This window comes from Ascaphus truei, chromosome 5, assembly GCF_040206685.1.
Source record: "Ascaphus truei isolate aAscTru1 chromosome 5, aAscTru1.hap1, whole genome shotgun sequence".
NCBI lineage: Eukaryota > Metazoa > Chordata > Amphibia > Anura > Ascaphidae > Ascaphus > Ascaphus truei.
Window position 1 is genome coordinate 189,262,293 of NC_134487.1, and position 17,719 is coordinate 189,280,011.

Genomic DNA, 17,719 nt, shown 5'->3' on the forward strand with positions numbered 1-17,719 from the left:
CAAGCGTTTAACAAATCAGGATCGAAGTGCCTGTAATTATCCTCTGCGAACAGCGAGTGCATTAAAGGCCTGTATGTACAGTATAAGACCCGTGTATGTGTATAAAACGTGTGTGTCAGTGTATATGGCATATGTGTATAAGATGGGTGTCATTGCATGTACAGTATGTGTGTAAATGTCTTGTGTTTGTCAGTGTATATGATGTATGTAAGACACGTATTGAAGACCTGTGTGTGTGTCAGTGTGTAAGACCTGTGTGTCAGTGTGCGTGCGTGCGTGCGTGTAGCTTAGATTGGAAGAGCTGAAGGGCAGGGATTTCCTTTCCTATTGTCTGATTTTGTTTGCACTGTCGCTGTATTCTTCCTTTTGTAAAGTGCTGAGTCCACTGGGTGCTACAGTATATAAATAAAGCTATACATATGTATCTGTGGGTACTGTATGTGTTCTCACTGTATGTCAGTGTGTTCCTCAGGTACTCCTCTGAGCTGTCACACCTTCTCCCCCAGTAATTAGCCCTGAGTGAGCTTGCTCCTGACGACCAATTAAACCTCATTAGTATCCTCATTGTTCTGGGTAGGCATGGAGAAGAGGGTTAGGGGGATGGGGGGAGGGGGAAGAGGGTTAGGGGGATGGGGGGAGGGGAAAGAGGGTTAGGGGGATGGGGGAGGGGAAAGAGGGTTAGGGGGATGGGGGGAGGGGAAAGAGGGTTAGGGGGATGGGGGGAGGGGAAAGAGGGTTAGGGGGATGGGGGGAGGGGGAAGAGGGTTAGGGGGATGGGGGGGAGGGAGATGGGAGGGGGGAGGGAGATGGGGGGGAGAGGGTTGAGGAGGGGAGCATCACCCTGGGCTAAGGGAGGATTACGGGGAGTCGAGAATACACTGGATACACCACTTACAGTGGGCACCGTGCTGTACTTACTGTATATATATTCACATTTATACTCAGAATACAGTAAAATGTATTTATTTAAATGAATAAAAACATCAAATCTCAGATTTTCACCCCGTTTACAGCTTCCAGGCTGCATCAGACACAGAGACTCACAGATGCCCACCAACTCCCCTAACCACAAAGACATAGCATCAAATTGTTACCTAACTCCAGTGCTGTGCATGTTCCTGATATTTATAACCCCCCTGCAGTCACAACTGTTTCAGAGCCCATCCTACATTAACCCCTCCCATGCCAGAGATCTGCAGGGCTTCTCATCACCCCCTCATCGGTGCACAGAACACCACAACACATAGACCAGTTGTGTTATTGTGGTGATTTCCACAAAATGCACAGAAAACAGAGTGTACCACAAGGGGATTATCAGAAGGGCTCTGCATACACAATGTGTATGTGTTAACCACACAGGATCAATACACACAATGCATACTCTGTGTGTATATACACACACACACACACACACACACACACACATACATACATACACAGGTTCCATACACACAATGCATACTCGCGTACTTACACACAGGACACCCACACAGTAAACTGTGTACACACACACACACACACACAATACACACTCTGTATAGACACACACAATATACACAGAATGCACATTGTGTGCACACACACAATGTGTACACGCACAATCTATACTTTGTATACATACAGGATATACACAATGCACACTCAGGATACATACTCACTCACACATGCTCTCAAATGTACACTCACATTCACGCTCACTCACTCTCACACAGGTGCGTTCTTTCTCCCACTCACACACACTCTCTCACTGTGCGTTTCAGATCTCGGTGGCCAGTATGTCCTGGAAGGAAAGTTCCATGTCAGGCAGGGAGATGATGGGCCCGTCCTCGAATTCCTCACCCCCGCTCAGCACTCGTAGCCTTTGCTCCAGGGCCTGGCAGCGCTGGCACATGTGCAGGTAGTTCTGCTGCAGCTGCCTCTGGTAGCGGATCACCTTCTCCTTCTCATCCCGCCACGTCTTGCGCTCCCGCTGGAACACGTCGGTCATCTGCTCGTTGTTCTGCCGCTCGACCTCCAGCTCGGCCCGCAGGGCCTCCAGCTCCACCTCGCCCCGAGCCTCCTCCTCTCCCTCCTCGCCCTCTGCCACCGACGCCCCCCGCAGCCTCTCCTCCGCCTCCCTTGCCCGCTGCTCCTGAGCCTCCGCCCGCCCCTTGGTCTCCCGCAGCTGGGCTTTCAGGCTGAGGATCTCGCTGGCGCGGAGTGAAGACTCTTCCTGCGTCTCCCGCAGCTGCTGCCGCAGGGACAAGATCTCCCCTGACTTCTGGCACACCTGGGGGGAGGGCAATAAGGCACCTAGGAAAGGGCTGATAGTATGTGCAGTTATACTGCAGGGGCAAGTCAGGCATTCAGGAATAGGCTAATAGGAGTATGTACAGGTATACTGCAGGGGTAACAAGGCACTTTGAAGCTGGTAATATTAAAGCTGGTAATTTTACCCCAGTCCCCACAGCTGGGATTGAGGGGGGCGAAGGGCAAAACTGCTGGGGCAATAAGGCACTTTGCAGCTGGGTAATATTATCCTATACAATGTCGCTGCCGGGGCAATAAGGTTCTCTGTAAAATGATGAGTACTATCTGCAACTATACTTCAAGGGGCAATAAGGCACTTTACAGCTGGGTAATATTAACCCACACATAATCAATGCCAGGGCAATGAGTCACTCTAAAACTGGGCACTGTGAACCCCCATCCCTTCCCTCTCTTTCTTCTCTCTCTCACACTCTGTTTCTCTTTCCCTTCCCCTTTTCCAGCCTTCCTCTTCACCTTTTCCCTCCTCTCCTTTTGGCACAGATCCACAAAGCCCTGTTACATAACTAAACGTAAAACTCATCGCATACCATCAAAGGCCTAATAACAGAACGGGAAAAGAGCTTTTCTCAAGTGAACAGCTTTGCATTATTTCTAACGGCCGTTAGTGATAATGAGATGCACTAAAGTCTGTTCATGCAGGGACCTAATGTTACCATAAGTAAACTTGGCGTTACTCCCATCCAAACCCTGAAATAATATTTTTCCTGGAGCGGAGAGAGGGGCTCCACACATACTTCATATACATACATCACGTTATTGGAAGATAACACAATGGTATGCTACAATAACGTGACATTAAGCTTATGCTAATAAAATACACAATGGCCATTGTTTTTGCATATAATTCGCTCGGAGGACGTTAACCTCAGGGAAAATAACGTCCGTAACTTCGCATTAGGAGACCTAACTGAACTGAGGTTTGTGGATCTGGTCCTTTCCCCCTCGCCTCCCACTGCTCTTCCCCAACCACCAGCTCACACTCTTCTCGTACAATTACACTTACAATCCACAGCCTCCCACTCTTCCTTTCTCTATCCCTCCCGTCTCTCTTCCTTTCTCACTCTTTTCCTGTGACACCTCTCCCTTTAACTTCTTGCAGCCCCTCCATTTCCCCCCTCTCTCCATGTCTCCCCTCTCCTCACTCCCCCCTTCTTCCTCTTTACATCTCTTTGATCCCCCTTCCCTTGCTTTCTCTCTCCCTTTCACTACCCATCTCTCTGCTGCCAACTGCACAGTCTCCCTACTAGCTTTGTACCTCTCTGTTCTCCTGTCCGCCATCTCTCCCACACTGTTCCCCCTATTTATCATACCGTTTCTCTAAATCTGTCATACACTCTCCACTCCCTGCTCTCTCTCTTTCCATTATTCTCCCTTTCAGTGTACTCCGCATTCTCTCTCCCCATCTCTTACCTATCTCTCTTTATTCCTCACCCTAATCTCTACCCTTTTCCCCATGGCCTCTACCTCCCCATTCCCTCTACCCCATCTCTTCCTCCCTCTAAATCCCCTCCTTCCCACCCATACCTTCTCCCCACCTCCCTATTCCCCTTCACCCTCTAACCTCTCCTCATTCCCCACCCATCCCCTCTCCCTTCTCTCCCCCCATTTGTCTGTCCTCTCTTTCAAGCCCCCCCCACCCCCTCCCACCACATTCCCTCCCACCACATTCCCTCTTACCTCCCACTTTGTTTCCTCGGAGGGGCTGAGGCTCTTCTTCTCCTTCTCGTAGCCCCGCATCTTGCCTTCCAGCGCCTCTCTCTCCTGTCCCACACTTTGGGTCACCTGTATCTGTAGCCCATGCTGCCCCCTCTGTCCCCTCTGTGAGCTCTGCCTGGACCTGGGGGCACCCCTGTGCCCCTCCTCTGCACCATCTCCAGACTCTGCCCCCACCAGTTCTTCGCAGGATGGTGGGGATCTCAGGCCCGGTTTGGGAGGCACGCTGAGAATCTTATTGGCGTTGCCCCCGTCGGACAGCGACATGGCCCTGAGACTCAGCATGTTGCTCCGTGAGCTCTGGGTGATGTTGTGTGCGCTGCCACCGAAGCGTCCGGTTGGCATCAGCAGGGCATCCAGCTGGCACCCCACACCCACCTTGCTGGGGTGGGTGGGGAGGCTGGACATGGAGTTCCTCCCTGATTCAGACATGCCGACTCCGCAGTGCCCAGCCCTGCTCTCTGCTTCCCGCACCCGTTCTGGTCGATAGTAGTGGGACAGCTGCGCCCCGCTCTCGGATGGGTGGCATGTGACGGCAGAGTTCCTGCGCATGCCAGGCTTCAGCGGGGATGGGCGCAGAGCGTTCATCTCCTGTAACAAGAATCAGGCACTGTTAACCCTCTCTGTGCAAGAGGGGCCTCATACCCATGCACTGTGCCTTCCATTACCTCCAACTCTCACTTCCCCCATCCGTCCTCCCCACTCCCTCTTGGCCCCCTACCCACTCTCACCCTTTTTTCTCTCCTCGCTTTCTCTCTCTCCTGCTGCCACCCTCCTTTCACCCTCTCAGTCTTCTCCTCTTCTACTCACCTTAATCATCACCCATTTTCTTCTCCCGAATTCCCCTCTCCCTGCCTCTCCACCTCCCACCTCCTCTCCCACGTCCTGTAGAGCTCAGTTTTAAAGATTGAGATCAATTTGAGGGCTGATTAGGTCAGTTCAAGGGACAGTATTCAGTTCAGGGGTAATATGGAGTCAGTTTAGGGGGAGTTGTAGTCAGTTATGGGGCAGTTCGCATCCCAGGGGCCAGTTTTTCTTAGTTGCCCCTAGTCACTTACCAACTCCAGGCGTTTTGGGAAGTGAATCATGCTGGGTGGGTTGCAGGCTTTGCTTGCTGCCCCAGAGTACTCCTGCCCCGGTTGGCTCTCTGGTTCAGTGTTGGTGGCCCCGTGATACTCCTGCCGGGCACCCACGTGAGATTTCTGGCTGACCTTAATGTAAAAAAAGTCCTCGCTCCGGCCCATCTTGGAGCCCCCCCCCTTGGCATGTCCTGACTCCTGTGAGAAGCCGAATCGGAGAATCCCATCCGAGCAGCGGCCCAGCTTCTTCAGATGGGGGGCTTTACGTCCGCGGTGCTGGGATCCCCGGCCCTGCTTGCTGTTAAAGCCATGCCCAGATAGGAGGCTGCCAACGCTGCCCATGGTGCCCCCACAGACAGGAAGAGGGTGTGCGGAGTGAGGAGCCGGCCAGGAGGGATGGGGGGGTCATATCCGAGGGTCCCCCACCCCCCAAAAGAGACAGCCTACGGGAGACAACGAGAAGGGGTTTATATAGTGAGAACTGGTTTGTCGTGTCATGATATGTAGTGACATAGAATGTCTTGTTATAATATGTAAGGAGTTGTTATCATATATCACTCTAGTCTATGTAATAACTCATCATTGAATGGTGTGATATTTTTGAGATATGTCATGCTATTTTGTGATATAATAGGGATATATTATAATATGATATTATCTATAGTGATGTGTTGTGACATAATAGGAATGGTATGTCATCCAATAGTGGGAAATCACACAGGCCACACAAGATATACACACACACGCTTTTGTACCCGGGGAATGTATCTCTCCTCCCCCCCCCCCCCACTGGTTCATTTTCTCCCGCTGCCGCCACATCCCCCCCCCCCCCGTTGGTACATCTCCCCCCTCTGCCGCCACATCCCCCCCCCCCCCGTTGGTACATCTCCCCCCTCTGCCGGCACATCTCCCCACAGTGCTGCATCATCTCCCCTCGCTGTCGACACATCTCCCCACCCCCTCCCCCCCTGCTGCTGGCACATCTCCCCGCCCCCCTCCCCCCGCTGCTGGCACATCTCCCCGAACCTCCTCCCCCCCCCCCCCGCTGCCGGCACATCTCCCCACCCCCCCCTCCCTCCGCTGCTGGCACATCTCCCCGAACCCCCTCCCCTCCGCTGCCGGCACACTTCCCCGTGCTGATTTAGGCTGCGGCCACGCTGCCGCTGAGCTCGCTCATGCTTGAGAGCGGTGACATCACCAGCTCTCCAAGCATGAGCGATCGGCTGTCCTGCAATTTTTTTAGAGCAGGAGCGGGAGGGGCCTGGGAGTGGTTATTAGGGGAGGGGGCTGTGTCTGTATGTGTGTGTGTGTGTCTGGCTATGTGTGTCTGTCTCTGTGAGTGTGTGTCTCTGTGTGTGTGTCTCTCATTGTCTCTTTGTGTGTGTGTCTCTCTGTGTCTCCATTTCCCCTCTACAACCTTCCCTCCCCTCTCTCCCCCCCATTGCTCTCTCTCCCCCCATTGCTCGTTCTCTCCCCCCCCCCATTTCTCTCTCTTGCCCCCCTCTCTCCCTGCCCCCTCTTCCCCCTCTCTCTCTCTCCCTTCCCCCTCTCTCCCTTCCCCTCTCTCCTTTCTCTCCCTTACCCTCTACTCTCTCTATCCCCCTTCTCTCCTTTCTCCCCCCTCCCACTCTGTGTCCCCCCTCCCACCCCGTTTCCCCCCTCCCACTCCGTTCCCCTCCTGACTCCATTCCCCCCACCTCACTGTTTTCTCCACTCACTCAGTTCCCCCCTCACTCCGTTTCCCCCAATCACTCCATTTTTCACCCCCTCCTTCCCTCACTCCATTTCTCCCCTCTCCCTCCCTCACTCCATTTTCTCCCCCCTCCCTCACTCCATTTTCTCCCCCCCCTCTCAATCACTCACTCTGTTTTCTCCCCCTCCCTCACTCACTCCATTTTCTCCCCCTCACTGGCTCTGTTTTCTCCCCCTCACTCACTCTGTTTTCTCCCCCTCACTCACTCCGTTTTCTCCCCCCTCACGCACTCCATTTTCTCCCCCCTCACGCACTCCGTTTTCTCCCCCTCACGCACTCCGTTTTCTCCCCCCTCACGCACTCCGTTTTCTCCCCCCTCACGCACTCCGTTTTCTCCCCCCTCACGCACTCCATTTTCTCCCCCACTCTGTTTTCTCCCCTCCCTCCCTCACTCCATTTTCTCCCCCCTCACTCACTCCGTTTTCTCCCCCTCACTCACTCCGTTTTCTCCCCCCTCATGCACTCCGTTTTCTCCCCCCTCACGCACTCCATTTTCTCCCCCCTCACTCACTCTGTTTTCTCCCCCCACTCTGTTTTCTCCTCCCTCCCTCACTCCATTTTCTCCCCCCCTCTCTCACTCACTCACTCAGTTTTCTCCCCCTCCCTCACTCACTCCATTTTCTCCCCCTCACTCACTCCATTTTCTCCCCCTCACTCACTCTGTTTTCTCCCCCCGCACGCACTCCGTTTTCTCAACCTCACGCACTCCGTTTTCTCCCCCCACTCCGTTTTCTCCCCCCACTCCATTTTCTCCCCCCACTCCATTTTCTCCCCCCACTCCATTTTCTCCCCCTCCCTCCCTCACTCCATTTTCTCCCCCCCTCACTCCATTTTCTCCCCCCCTCACTCACTCTGTTTTCTCCCCCTCACTCACTCCGTTTTCTCCCCCACTCCATTTTCTCCCCCCTCCCTCACTCCATTTTCTCCCCCTCGCTCACTCAGTTTTCTCCCCCCACACTCATTCCGTTTTCTCGCACCCCCCCACTCCATTTTCTCCCCATCCCTCCTTCCCTCCGTTTTCTCTCCCCCTCCGTTTTCTCCCACCCTCACTCACTCCGTTTTCCCCCCCCTCACTTACTCTGTTTTCTCCCACCCACTCACACTGTTTTCTCCCACCACTCACTCCGTTTTCTCCCCCCCAATCACTCAATTTTCTCCCTCCCCACTCACTCTGTTCCCCCCCCACTCAATCCGTTTTCTCACACCCACTCACTCCATTTTCTCCCCCCGACTCTCTCCGTTTTCCCTCCCCCCACACTCACTCTGTTTTCCCCTCCCCCCACTCACTCTGTTTTCTCCCCCCAACTCACTCCGTTTTCTTCCCCCCACTCACTCTGTTTTCTTTCCCTCTTCACTCACTCCGTTTTCTTCCCCCTCACGCACTCAGTTTTCTTCCCCACTCACTCTGTTTTCTTCCCCCACCTCACTCCGTTTTCTTCCCCCTTCACTCCGTTTTCTTCCCCTCCTCACTCACTGTTTTCTCCCCCCCTCACTCCATTTTCTCTCCCCCCCACTCACTCCGTTTTTTCTCCCTCGCTCACTCCATTTTCTCCCCCCTCATTCCGTGTTCTCCCCCCACTTTGTTTTCTCCCCTCCCCACTGTTTTCACCCCCCCCCACTAACTCTGTTTTCTCCCCCCCACTTACTCCGTTTTCTCCCCCCCACACTCACTCCGTTTTCTCCTCCCCCCACTCACTCCGTTTTCTCCCCCCTCACTCACTCTGCTTTCTTCCCCCTCACTCACTCTGTTTTCTTCCCCCACCTCACTCTGTTTTCTCTCTCCCCCTCACTCCGTTTTCTTCCCCCCTCACTCACTCCGTTTTTTTCCCCCTCCTACTCCATTTTCTCTCCGCCCCATTCACTCCATTTTCTCCCCTCCCTTCAGCACATCTCCCCTGCACATCTCGCATCAAACAAACAGCACTGAAGCACTGAAGCACTCACACTCCCCCTCCCTTAGTAGCCATGCCCCCCGCCCCCTGCTCCCTCACTAAGAGATTTGCTGGACATTAGAATGTCCATAATTTGGTTGGTGAGTCATATTGGAAGCTCAAAATAGTTGCGTTGACCTACAAATCCGCCGCAGAATGTACAGTGAAAGTTTTGTTGTGGTGCCGTTTGTGTGATATCTATGCTTCTGACATACAAACAAACGGAAAACTTAGAATTATAGTATAGATATATTCTATGTAGCCGAGTCCCCCTTCTCCTGCCTCTGGTGTGGGGGAGCGGTTAGTGTACCGGAGCTCCGCACAGGATCAGGAGATGGGGCGGCCATTTTAAGTGGCGCATGCACAGTATGTAGAGGTGCGCATGCGCAGTGTGCATAGTCTGGCGGCCATCTTAGAGTGGCTCCGCAAGATGCCGCGCAGGACTACAAGTCCCAGGATCCTCAGGGAGGGAGAAACCACATGGGGAGTCCCAGCCAATAACGCTCAAGGAGCAGGGGGAAGCAGAGAAGATGAAATTGTGGGGCCTCAGTAGTGAAGACTATCCCATTGATGGCATGATTCAAGTGCGGTTGGATATACCGCAGCTCAATACCAACAAAACCCACCCCATGGAAGTGGAAGCTTTCATATGTCCCGAGCCCCAGGAACACCCAAGTTCCCCCATCATCTTGGGGACCAACGCGGATGTGGTGAGAGCCCTGATCCGGGCCTATCTACAAGAAGCCGCCTAATAACCCCTATCATCTTTATGGATTCACCCTGTATTCAAAGAAGAATGCTATAAGATCTCTGCCACAGAAGGATTTGGACAATTTTTCAATCTTGAGCAAGGGTTGTCAGAGATTCCACCAGGGGGAGTGAGGCACATGGCCGCAGTACCTAACTACTCGGGGCGCGACATGGCCGACTGGTACTTTTCACTAGAGAACACACACGAAGAGGATGCCAAGAGAGGGTTACAAGGTGGTGCCAGAGATGGAGTGGGAGTCTTCACTTCCTCGGCGATTCAAGGTGACCATTCAGAAGTACTCACCCCATCCTATACGACTTGACGTCGAGCAAGCCCTGGGTCGGATATACCTAGTTACTCAGATAGAATCCTTGGCTCACGTAAACGCGGCTACCGTACAAGATGCCCCTACAGGATTGCAATTTGACTTTGGGGAATCGACCTGGCCCGCGGAGTGGAGGAAACGGATAAGCAACAAGCTGGCGAAATGCCAGGAGGTGTTCTCCACCAGTGAGATGGATGTGGGCTGCAACAATAGTGCTCAAAACACAATTCGACAGGACAATGCCACTCCATTCCAGGAGCACTCCAGATGCATAGCGCCCAGAGATGTGGAGGATGTGAGGGACGTCCTGAAAGAGATGAAGATGACGGGCATCGTAACGGAGTCCCGAAGATGCTATGCCGCTCCTATCATGGTAGTGCGGAAGAAAAATGGGTCCGTCCGCCTATGCGTGGACTACCGTACCCTGAACCGCCGTTTTGTACCGGACCAATATACCTTACCGCGGATTGAGGAAATCCTCAGCACCTAATCAGCTAGGCAGTGGTTCAGTGTGCTGGACCTGAGGTCTAGATACTGTCAGGTACCCCTGAGCCCCGAAGACCAGGAGAAGACAGCGTTTGTCTGCCCCCTCGGGTTCTACCAGTTCACCCGGATGGCCCTGGGCATTTGTGGTGCACCTGTGACATTCCAGAGGTTAAAAAGCTCTGGTCCCATGGACCTAGTCTGCATGAATATCCTCTGCATTTAGGCTGACTCGAAGGGTATCGGGAACGTCCTGGTAGTGACGACCAGTACACCCGGTACGCCCAAGCATTCCCTACCAAAGACTAGAAAGCACTCACAGTAGCCAAAGTACTGTGGGAAAAGTACTTCAACCATTATGGATTACCTAATCGGATGCACTCCTATCAAGGGAGAGACTTCGAGAGCATGTTTATTCAGGAGCTTCTAAGCTTGCTCAATATTGAGAAGTCTCGCACAACTCCCTACCACCCTGAAGGAGACGCCCTGCCAGAAAGATTCAACCGAACGCTACTAGATATGCTAGGCACTCTGAAGGGTTCCGAGAAGGCCGAATGGAGCCAGCATGTTGAGTCGTTGGTACATGCCTACAATTGTACCAGACATGAATCCACAGGGGATATTCACCCTATTTCATGATGTTCGGCAGAGAGGCGTGACTGCCTGTGGACATTCGTCTCTGAGTGTCCACTGATAACCTCCATAGAGCATATCAGTTGGCAGAAAAAGTCACCGCCAAACTGAACGAAAATAAAAAGCGGAGATTTGACCATAAAGTATGCCTTCGGGAACTTCGGCCCGGAGACGCAGTTCTCCTGCGGAATCTAGGGATACCAGGGAAGCATAAGTTAGCGGACCGCTGGCGAGAAGCTCCTTTCGAGGTGGAATCACAGATGTAGGGCCTCCCTGTATATCGCATCCGCGATGCAGACAGATGGGTAAGGGTCTGGCATAGGAATCACTTGCTACCGATTCCTCAAGTGGGGGAGAGTGAACTCATACCATCCACAGTAGTGCCGGCAAGTGAACCAGATGAGTCCAACGACATCCCGAATGCTGCAACGGCAAATGATCAGGATCCTTTGAAGGAACCTCTGCCACCCTAAAAACGGAGACTGGTGGGTATCACCAGAAGAAGCAGCGGGTAATGGGCCTGCTCCCCATGTACCCTCCCCAGCGACTTCAACAAGCCGACCACTTGACCCAAGAAGTCCGAGCTTTGAATTTACTAAAGACTATGTAGCTCCAAATTCACACTCTATGAGAGGGCCAGGGTAGCCTATGGTAGCCTCTCCACCCAAGAAGATGTTGAAGAAGAGACTCATAGGAGTCAAAGAGTGAGACTCCCTCCAATGAGAATGGCAGATGATTCGTTAGGGGCACCTCAATATGAGTCTCTGCAGCTGTCTCGGAGCAGGTTTGCTTCTGTAATGACATGCTCAACGAATTGTTCAATCTTGTTTAGATGCTAATTGTACCGCTAAGTTGTATGTATGATATGCATTTTACATTGTTTAAGATTTGTATAGCATGTTGTTCCCAAGCGGAGACGTTGGATTCTCCACTAGGGGGAGGATGTAGCTGTCCCCCTTCTCCTGCCTCCGTTGTGGGGGAGCTGGCAGTTAGTGTACCGGAGCTATGCGCAGGATCGGGAGGTGGGGGCGGCCATTTTAAGTTAGCGCATGCGCAGTATGGCGGGGTGCACATGCGCAGTTTGCATAGTGTGGCAGCCATCTTAGAGTGGCTCTGCAAGACGCTGCGCAGGACTATAAGTCCCAGGATCCTCTGGGAGGGGATCCCAGGTAGCAGTGCTACTGCACCGGTGACCGGCTGGCCACGCGGTGTACTGTGGTCTGGGAGTAGGCCACAGGCCCATAGACAGTTTAGGTGAAACCCTCCAGCTGGAGCTCACACCACGAGGTGGATCTGGATGCATAAGGAGTGAGGGGATTGGTGTTGGAGGCCCCACATCGTGGGACCTTACTAATCCTTTGACCGATGATGACACCTGGGTACAGGAGTGCCCAGGGAGGTATATAAATGCACTAACGATTCACACAGGGGGAAGTGCTACCTCGCCCTTTGGGTGGGACTGTTCTACGGACACCGGGTGTTTAAGTGCCTAGGGCACCCTCAGTACTTTGGGGGAACCACACTGGGGTGTTGGGTATTGTGTTTGGGTATTGCATTGCGATATTGTATTGTGGGTGTGTTATTGTTATAGTGTGAGCAGTAAACAAGTTATATTATACTCAGTGTATAGTGGTTATTGAGTCATATGTGGGATCATCCCGCTCTGGTGGGATCCCTCATAGGTGGAGGCGCTGCACCGAACGCAAAGAGAGAGGTCACCCCAGGCTCCCAGAAGCTGAGGCTTAGGCCTCCTGCACGCCAGCAGTACGCGTAGTTCTTTAGTCATAGGGAAAAGGGGCTACATATATATGTCTGTATACACACACACACACACACTCTCGGTTTCCGTGGTAACGGGGAGTCTGACGCCTCCTGAAATGAGCAGGACAAAAGGTTATGCTGATCTGCAGGGTAATAGTTAAGCCCAGTTGTCCAGTCATAGAGGTAACGGCACACTCATCTCTGCAGCTTTGCACCTGTGTCTCCCCCCTATGCCAGTCCGAGAGGTATCACCACATTCTGCCCTGCATCTGTCTGCCCAGCTGTGCCAGTCCTAGAGGCGCCACGTTCAGGATCCCCATCTCTGGGACTCTAGCATTTGAGTCCTAGAGGTGGCCTGCTTCTCTGTCACAAACATGCAATGTACTTCCACACACGCCTCTGTGCAGTCCTAGAGGTTCCAGTGCCCCCGAGTCTCTAGCTGTACAGTCCTAGAGGTAGTCCTTCCTCCCACGCACACTCTGTGCTGTATGAGTCAGGCTGAGCTGCCATCAGGGAAGAGTTATATATGACTTTATATGAGAGAGAATGTGTGGTAGATGAGAACACCCCCATTATAAGAACACCCCCTCTTTATCATATAACCCCTTCTTTAATCTCCTACCATCCCCATTAAAACACCCTCCTTTAAAAAAAAGGACCTCTTTTGGAGGAACACCCCATTACAAGAACAAGCTCCTGTTATAACATCCCCCTTTTAAAGAGTATCTACAGTACTATTAGGAATAACCCCAGTTAATAGGAACCCCACACCTCTCCTTCTAAGAACATCCCTGATATATGGACACACAACCTGACAGCCACTACTATTATAAGAATACTGTACTCCCCTTATAAGAACAGCTCACCGCTACCCCCTTATAAGAACACCCCCAGACACTCCATGCCAAAGTTCTGCGGAGCGTCGTTCCATTAACCTCTTCCTTACTTTAGAGAATCACTAAACGAACCACCTCGTTCTCTGCAGAGCGTCGCTCCCCCACCCCTCCTCCCTGCAGAGCGTCGCTCCCCCACCCCTCCTCCCTGCAGAGCGTCGCTCCCCCACCCCTCCTCCCTGCAGAGCATCGTTCTGCCACCTTTCTCCCTGCAGGGCATCACTCCCTCCTCCTCCCTGCAGGGCATTGCTTAGTCACCCTTCTCCCTGTAGAACACCCCCCCTCACCCTTCCTGCAGAGCATTGCTTCCTCACCCTTTTGCAAAGCATTATTTGTTTACCCTCCTCCTCTACTGATCATCGCCCCCTCACCCGTCTTCCCTGCAGAGCATCGCTGCTTCTCCCAACAGAGCGATCCTATGCAGAGGGGTCAGTTCCGCTCCCACCCCTCTCCTCCCTGCAGAGCATCGCTCCCTCCCCCCTTCTCCCGGCAGAGCATCACTCCCCTCTCCGGAGAATATGGCTCCTTCACGTTTTTGCAGAGCATCTCTCCCTCACCGCTCTTCCCTGCAGACATCAATCCACCTCTTCCTTGAAGAGCATCGCTTCATCACCCCTCTCCTCTGCAGAACATCGCTTCCTCATCCTACTTCATGCCTAGCATTGCCCCAGCAAAACTGCAGAGCATCTTTCTCTGACCCCCACTTCCCTGCAGAGCATCGCTTCCTCACCCTCCTCCCTGCAGAGTAGCGTCCCCTCCTCCCTGCAGAGCATCCCTCACCCATACTCCCTGCAGAGCATTGCTCCCTCGCCACTTCTCTCTGCAGAACATTGTGCCCTTCTCCCTACTGAGCATAACCCCCTCACCCTCCCTGCAGACCATCGCTCCCTCATTCTCTGCAGAGCATCACTTCCTCACCCCTTCTCTTTGCTGCGCATACCACCCATGCCTCTCCATCCAGCACAGTATCACTCCCTCACGACGCCTCGATGCAGAGCATTGCTCTCTTCGCTATTCTCCCTGCAGAGCATCACACCTTCCCACCTATTCCCAGCAGAGCATCGCTACCTCGTCCCCAGTCCCTCGAACTTACCGGCTCCCATGTGGTGCCCGTCGGTCAGAGGTTGGACATGCAGCTCTGAGGTTCAGATTATCCTTTGACTGCAGACTCGGGTAGCCAAATTGGCAAGCAATTAGGGGCAGAGCCAGGTGCTCAATCTGCTCTCTGATTGGATACAAGAAGAGGTAGCATTTAGATACAGCTTTGCCAGACTCCCACACACTCTCTGCTTCTCCTCTCCTCCCTTACACATGCACTGTCACCCTCTCTGTGCTTCCCTCCGCCTTTCTCACTGTACGTTCCTCTGGCAATCCCTTTTGACTTCTCTCTTTCACACTTTCTATTTCTTTCCTGGTCTCTTTTGTTTTACTGCTTTTCTCCTCCCTCACACATTCACTCTATCTTCCTCTCTCAGGCTGTCTGCTTCTCTCCTCGATCACTCTACCCTCCTCTCAGTCTCTTTGCTTCTCTCCCGCTCTCACTCTCTATCTTCACTCTCACACTCTGCTTCTGTTCTGCTCTCACAATCTGCTTCTCATCTTGCTCACACTCTTCTTCTCTCCTTCACTCTCTACATATCTCCTGCTCTCTCTCCCTATTCTCCCTCACTCTGCTTCTCTCCTCTCACACAAATGCTATCTTCTACATACCTCGCACACTCTCTCTCCTTATCGCATTCATTCTACCTTCCTCTCACACACTATCTGCCTCTTTTATCCTCAAGGAGATTGAATCTCGCTCTCCTCCTTCCCTTTTGTCTCTTTTCCTCCCCCCTCTGTCACTATGAGAAGCAAAGTCACAGTATCTGTCAATATCCGCAACTATCTGTCACTGCGATACACAGCTATCTGTCACTAGGTGATACACAGCTACCTGGCACTATGATATACACAGCTATCTGTCACTAGGTGATACAGCGCTACCTGGCACTATGAAATGCACAGCTATCTGTCACTGTGAAATACACAGTTATCTGTCACGAAGATTATTAAAACATAGCAAACATCTGGCATAGTCCGCGTAGACCTGCGGGACGGCCAGGCTTGGGCGTCAGGGAAGAGAGAGCAGGACTTGTGGGTATATCCAGTGGTGAGTCCAAGTGGGTAGTGCCAGGGGAGGTGTTATGGTCAGTGCAATCAGAAGGAGCAGATAGAGTAAATCCATAGAAGAAGGGCTCAGTAGTAAAAATGGTGGACCTGGTAAATGAATGGCTGGAGAAATGGGAACAGAGGGATAGGGCTGGTCAAGGTTATGTCAGGTTTGAACAGGGCCTGTAATCGAGGCAGGTGGTATCAGCAACAGAAGGCACTGGGGGTTCCGGAAGGCAGGAGAAAGATGGCAAGGATAGAGCAGCAGATATGGCAGATGGAGAGGCTGGTAAGGAAGAGGAGGGCTCTCACGGGGCTAAGAGAGCATTATGTTTGTTTGGCGAGTCCATTGGGTGTCCATTTGTCAAAGGAGGTTAAAGAGAAGATCTGGGTTTGTAGAGATCATTTACCATTTGCCAAGGGAGAAAGAGGTCAACACGGAGGAAGTAAAAGGGGATAACAAGGATAGTGAGGAGAAAAACAAAAATAGGCAGGTCCCTAAAACTATAGGGAATTGGTTACATCTCTTTTCTATCTTGGCAAGTGTTATCTGGGGATAGGCTCTGGGGAAATGCTCATTGTTGTTTAAGTACCGAGACATGATTTAGAAAGCATATAAGACATTTTTTGGGGTTGGACCTGGTGGAACTATGATGAGCAGTTCCGGTGGAAAATGACATGGAGTGGGACCACAAGAAGAATGACTTCTGGTCCACATACATAACCCCTCAGCACCTGCTGCCCTTTTCGGTCTGCGGACAGCACCCAGCAACAAGCAGGAGGGAAGGCCGGTGAAGCAAAGGGATTTTGCCGACAGTTGAAACAATGGCCAGTGCAGGTGTGCTGGAAATTGCAAAATCAAGCATAAATGTTACGTCTGTAGAGGGAACTTTTCAGCATTGTGTTGCTTGAGAAAGGACAGAGCTGGGGGAGGGAATCCAGCTGGAAAGGTTGGTACTGGAAAGTGCAGTGTTGACAGTAGATAAGATGAGGAGCTGGCTGGAGAAATATCTTTGGAGGGACGTACTGTAGCCCAGTTATTGTTGGAGGATTTTACCTGGGGTTTCAAAATACAATTTTTGAGAGAAAGGAAGCAGTTAAAGGCAAATACTGTAACTTGGTGTCAGACAGGCAGCATCAGCGAGTAGTGGAGGAAAAGTTGGAGAAGGAATTGCCATTGGCCCATTCACTGAGCTTCGCATTAAGGGGCAGAAGATTTGGCCTTTGGGAGTTGTCCCTAAGAAGGAACATGGATCTTCATGATATCTCATACCTTGAGGGTGACTGTAAATGATCATATAGAAAAAGTTTGTAAGGTTGTTTATGTGTCGATAAGGCTTTAGCTTTATTAAGGGGATGCGGGCAAGGGGCATTGCTTCCTAAATTTGACAGTATGCTTTTGCTTTTGAGTTGTCAGTTTGGAGGTAACATTTTTATAAATGGGTTGTTCCACCTCCTTGTGCTTACTTTGAGGACTTTAGTTCCTCTTTGGAGATGAAAATGTAGTCAGTGAGTCATTGTGTTATCCGATGCTTCAATGAATTTCCTTTTGCTAGGCCAAAGGGCACTGAAGTCGATGAGGAGCTTTGGGGGTGTTTCGTCAGATTTCCAAGGCTTCTGGGATACTGCTTGCGCAGGGAAAAAAGATACAGAGGACATGGTATCTCATCTACCCAAGGAGAAGGTTTTGAAATTGAGGTCTTCAATTAGCAAGGTAACCTTGACAAAGGTTGAAGTCCATTCAGCTATTGTTGGAGCGATTGGCTTTCGTAAATTGAACCCATGTGCAGAGGTTTTTTGTTTTTTTTTGACAGAAGGTTGGCCTTAGCTAGAGATGGGCGAATCCGCCGAAATCCGTTTCCCGGATTTTCTTGCGTTTCCCTCCCAAAATCCGTTTCACGGTGTGAAATCCGCGGACGGATTTGGTTGGTTTTAATCT

At 51.9% G+C, this 17,719-nt stretch overlaps 1 protein-coding gene across 1 annotated transcript; it reads right to left on the reverse strand.

Moving 5' to 3' along the window:
• Window positions 1–947: 947 nt before the first annotated feature.
• LZTS1 (leucine zipper tumor suppressor 1) lies at window positions 948–14,944 on the reverse strand. The gene is made up of 4 exons (XM_075601425.1): window positions 14,726–14,944; window positions 5,082–5,545; window positions 3,988–4,614; window positions 948–2,269 (listed from the first exon to the last, which is right to left on the reverse strand). Exons 2-4 carry the CDS (start codon window positions 5,442–5,444, stop codon window positions 1,757–1,759), a joined length of 1,503 nt encoding a protein of 500 aa, XP_075457540.1. The 5' UTR covers window positions 5,445–5,545; window positions 14,726–14,944; the 3' UTR covers window positions 948–1,756.
• Between the last annotated feature and the right edge of the window lie 2,775 nt (window positions 14,945–17,719).